Source organism: Corapipo altera, unplaced genomic scaffold (assembly GCF_003945725.1).
Source record: "Corapipo altera isolate COAL_440 unplaced genomic scaffold, ASM394572v1 61411, whole genome shotgun sequence".
Taxonomy (NCBI): Eukaryota; Metazoa; Chordata; class Aves; order Passeriformes; family Pipridae; genus Corapipo; species Corapipo altera.
The window spans coordinates 343-3,859 of NW_020884875.1; the positions used below are offsets into that span (position 1 = coordinate 343).

Genomic DNA, 3,517 nt, shown 5'->3' on the forward strand with positions numbered 1-3,517 from the left:
ATATAATATGTACTTACAGAGATTCAAGAATCCCTGCATAAGTACAACTTTTGTCAGCATTAACCTGCAATATCCAAGATATTCAGGGAATATTGGTTTTTCATTAACTAAATAATTTCCTTCCAAGAAAAACACAAGCCAGTTTGTAAAAAGAGCAGCAAACCTTCATGTCAGCTCCAGGCGAGAGGGGACGGGGCACTTTGAGTGTGGAGGGCCAAAAACAAAGTCCCGAGGGAATCCGGATGCTGGGTGGGTTTGCATGATCATGTCTGGGGAGGAAGAGCAGGGTGAGCTGTGTGCTGGGGCCAGTCCTGAGGTGTACTGGCTTTAAGGCTCCTTGGCACTTTTGGGCACAGCAGTGACATGGCAAATAGGTGGCAGAATGGACAAAAGCTCCAGAGAGGGGTTTTCCCATCTCACCATTACCCACAGTCCTGGCAGAAGTCAGATTTGATCTGCAACGTGCAGGGGAAGCAAGGAGGGGCATTTCCAGCAGTCTTTTCTGGGAATGTCTGCTGTAATTACTCCCTCATGTGGCTAGGAACCAAGACTTTGGAAACACCCAGATTGCACAATGCCCTGGCCAGAGCTGCCACCCTCAGCCCTGGCAGCAATAAAAAGGAGAAGGAGCAGGAGCACTGGCAGAGTCCTGCAAGGAGCACATCCCCAGCTACATCAGCTGTCTGCCTGCTGCAGAAATGGTACAAGCAACTGTCTTCCTCCTGGTGCTCGGCCTGGCCCTGGGGGCTCACAGCCTCTCTCCAAAAAAGGTAAGATCAGGTCTGGGATGCAGAGGGCAGGATGGGCAGGGTGGGCAAGGGCTGCAGGCTGTGCTGTGGCACCAGTACTGAGTCCCCTCTGCTCCAGTGCAACCTGATCGGGCACTGGGTCAATGACCTGGGCTCCACCATGACCATCTCGGCTGTGAATAGAGACGGTGTCTTCTCTGGCTCCTACCTCACGGCTGTGACAGCCACCACAAATGAGATCAAAGTGTCACCACTGCAAGGAACTCTGCAACGCAAAAACCAGAAGGGCCAGCCCACCTTTGGCTTCACTGTCAACTGGACCTTTTCAGGTACTTCTCCTTTCCCAGCCTCCCTGGTGTGTCTTCAGACCTGCCCTGCCCTCTCTGCTGTGATGCCCTGGAAGCTCTTCTGCCCCTCCCCGCAGTGTCCTTGCTGATTCTCTGCCTTCCCCTGCACTATGCCAGTGCTCTCTCATCCCCTCTGGTGCCCCTGATGCTCCCCCAGCCCTGTCCCTGGAGCTCCTTGGCTGCTGTCACCTCCCAGTCCCAGTGGGCAGGAGATGCAACAGGGGCTGAAGCCCACAGCTGTCTGCCCATTGCCATATGAACCCCCCAGCCCTCTGAACCCTCCTGCCTGCTTTCCACATCCCCAATGTCCCAGGGGCCAGGGACAGTAGGGCTCTACTGTCCCGTGTGCTGGGTCAGGCACTGACCTGCCATCCTGACCATGCATCACTCCACCTCCTGTCCTGTCCCTGCAGACTCCATCACTGTTTTCACGGGACAATGTTTCGTGGACAAGGATGGAAATGAGACTTTGAAGACCATGTGGCTTCTGCGGTCACGCGTGGACAACATTGAAAATGACTGGAAAGCCACCATGTGAGTTCCCTGTCCCTGCCTTGCACAGGTCCCCTCTGCATCTCTGGGGGGGTGTTGGAGCTGTTACAAATGAGTGCTTTGTGTTGCTTCCACCGTCACTGTCAAAGGTGTTGGCAAAAGCAGGTTCAGTATCAGTTTGTAAAAGTGCAACTTAGCAAAGTTCAGTGGCAAGGTTCACTCTATTGCTTGCTGCATGGGTAAAAGCATGTAAAAATAACAGCCTCTGCAGTCCCACTAAGGTGAAAATGCCATGGGAGAATATAGGGCTGGGTGGGCATTTGGACTTGTCATGTGCCACCCTTACATCTTCTTCTGTGTCCCTGCAGGGTCGGCACCAACATCTTCACCCGTGTGCAGTCACAGAAGGAGTGAGAAGGGCAGCAGGGGTGTTCCCAGGCCGGCAGCAACACTGCGGGGGAAGCCCAAACTCCTACCTCACCACTTTTTTCTCCCAATAAAGCTTTGTTGCAAATCTCTACTGTTTCCTGTCCTGATGTTGAAAAATGTGGAATATGTAGAAAACATTCTTAAGAAAATATATTCTTTGATGTTTGATCTTTGTATGTTTTCAAGATTGATCAACAAAAAGGGAGATTTAATCCATGAAACAGACAGCAGCTAACAAGCTCTAAGTGATATCCGGGTATTAGAAACACAAATTACTTCTTGGTAGAATTGCCTCATTGTGGTTTAGGGCTGGACAGGCTTCCATGATCTCAGACCTAGGGGGAGGTCAACAAATCTTGGGAAGAAGGATGTACCACTGCTAGCGAACCAAAAGAACACAGCATTTAGGGGCCACAAGGACATTTGGCAGAACCCCCAAGATAAGGAACTGATATGGATAACTCAGCAACTGTGCTGAACCAGCTCCGACTGGGTAGAAAGTAACTCCGGCAGGGGGAGATCGTGACCACCGACTTATTGCCCACTGAGTCTGGAAACCCACTGACTCAAAAGAAGAGAAAGAGTGAGCCTGCAGACTACTGAGCAGGAGAAATCAGAGAATTGCTAATGAATAGCAGATAGCATACTAATTAATGGAAGAACTATGTAACTTGTAGCCAAAGAACATTGATGCCTTTTTTTGCTAAAATGTGTAAACAGGAAAAAGTGCTCATAGCCAATGTGCTTGATTTCTGGAATACTCCTGAACACCCAGGCCTGTGCAGCTTTGAGATAAATTATCAGTGACCCTGTCGAGTGTGTAATTATTGACTTGTTGCACACCGAGGAACAAATCTGATTATTCTGGACGACAATTCCAAGGCTCAGCACGGACATTCCCCCATTCCCCCATGGCATCACGCAGTCCCTTCTGTAACCATACCTGAGGCCCAATGTGTGTCCCCTGCTGTGACCCTCCAGGGTCCTCTTCTACAGCCCTGCCACCCCCCCATGGTCCCCAGGAGCCCCCTGGCCCAGGGGAGCCAGACCCGGCTCAGCTGGTGCAATGGTCGGTGGCCAATCTCCCACCAGGTGTCCTCTGGCAGGAGGCCCGGCAGGGGCGGCCGCTGCCCAACCACAGCCCCCCCTGCTATGGAAGGGACTGAGTGGGCGTGGGGCAGCAGCACAGGCAGAGCCACCACCAACAACCCCATGGGGACCCTCGACTGCTGCCTGCTGCTCACCCTGGTCCTGCTCATCCCTCAGCAGGCTGCAACCAGGAAGGTAAGGGCAGTCCTGGGGCAGAGTCTGGCCATGCTGTGCTGTGTTATCCTGGGCAGGAGGGTGGCTGGATGAGGTTGGACTCCCTGACTGTGCCATGCTGTGCACCACCATCCCTGTGCTGCACTGTGAGCAGGCACAGAGCTGCCTGCTGTTGCTGTGCCAGGCTCTGCCATCCCGGGGTGCAATGTAAGCTGCCAAGGAGGCTGCCTGCTCTTG

The 3,517-nt window shown here is 52.8% G+C and overlaps 2 protein-coding genes across 2 annotated transcripts in view; both read left to right on the forward strand.

The window, feature by feature from the left end:
• Positions 1-611: 611 nt before the first annotated feature.
• Positions 612-2,090, forward strand: LOC113943071 (avidin-like). The gene is made up of 4 exons (XM_027634361.1): positions 612-770; positions 868-1,078; positions 1,510-1,630; positions 1,957-2,090. The coding sequence occupies exons 1-4, from the start codon at positions 699-701 to the stop codon at positions 2,000-2,002; spliced, it is 450 nt and encodes a 149-aa protein (XP_027490162.1). The 5' UTR covers positions 612-698; the 3' UTR covers positions 2,003-2,090.
• Positions 2,091-2,986: 896 nt separating this feature from the next.
• LOC113943073 (avidin-like) overlaps positions 2,987-3,517 on the forward strand; it is a 1,708-nt gene continuing 1,177 nt past the window's right edge. The window contains exon 1 of the mRNA XM_027634363.1: positions 2,987-3,301. Within this exon, the coding sequence (XP_027490164.1) occupies positions 3,029-3,301 (273 nt within the window). The 5' untranslated portion in view covers positions 2,987-3,028. The remainder of the gene's footprint in view (positions 3,302-3,517) is intronic.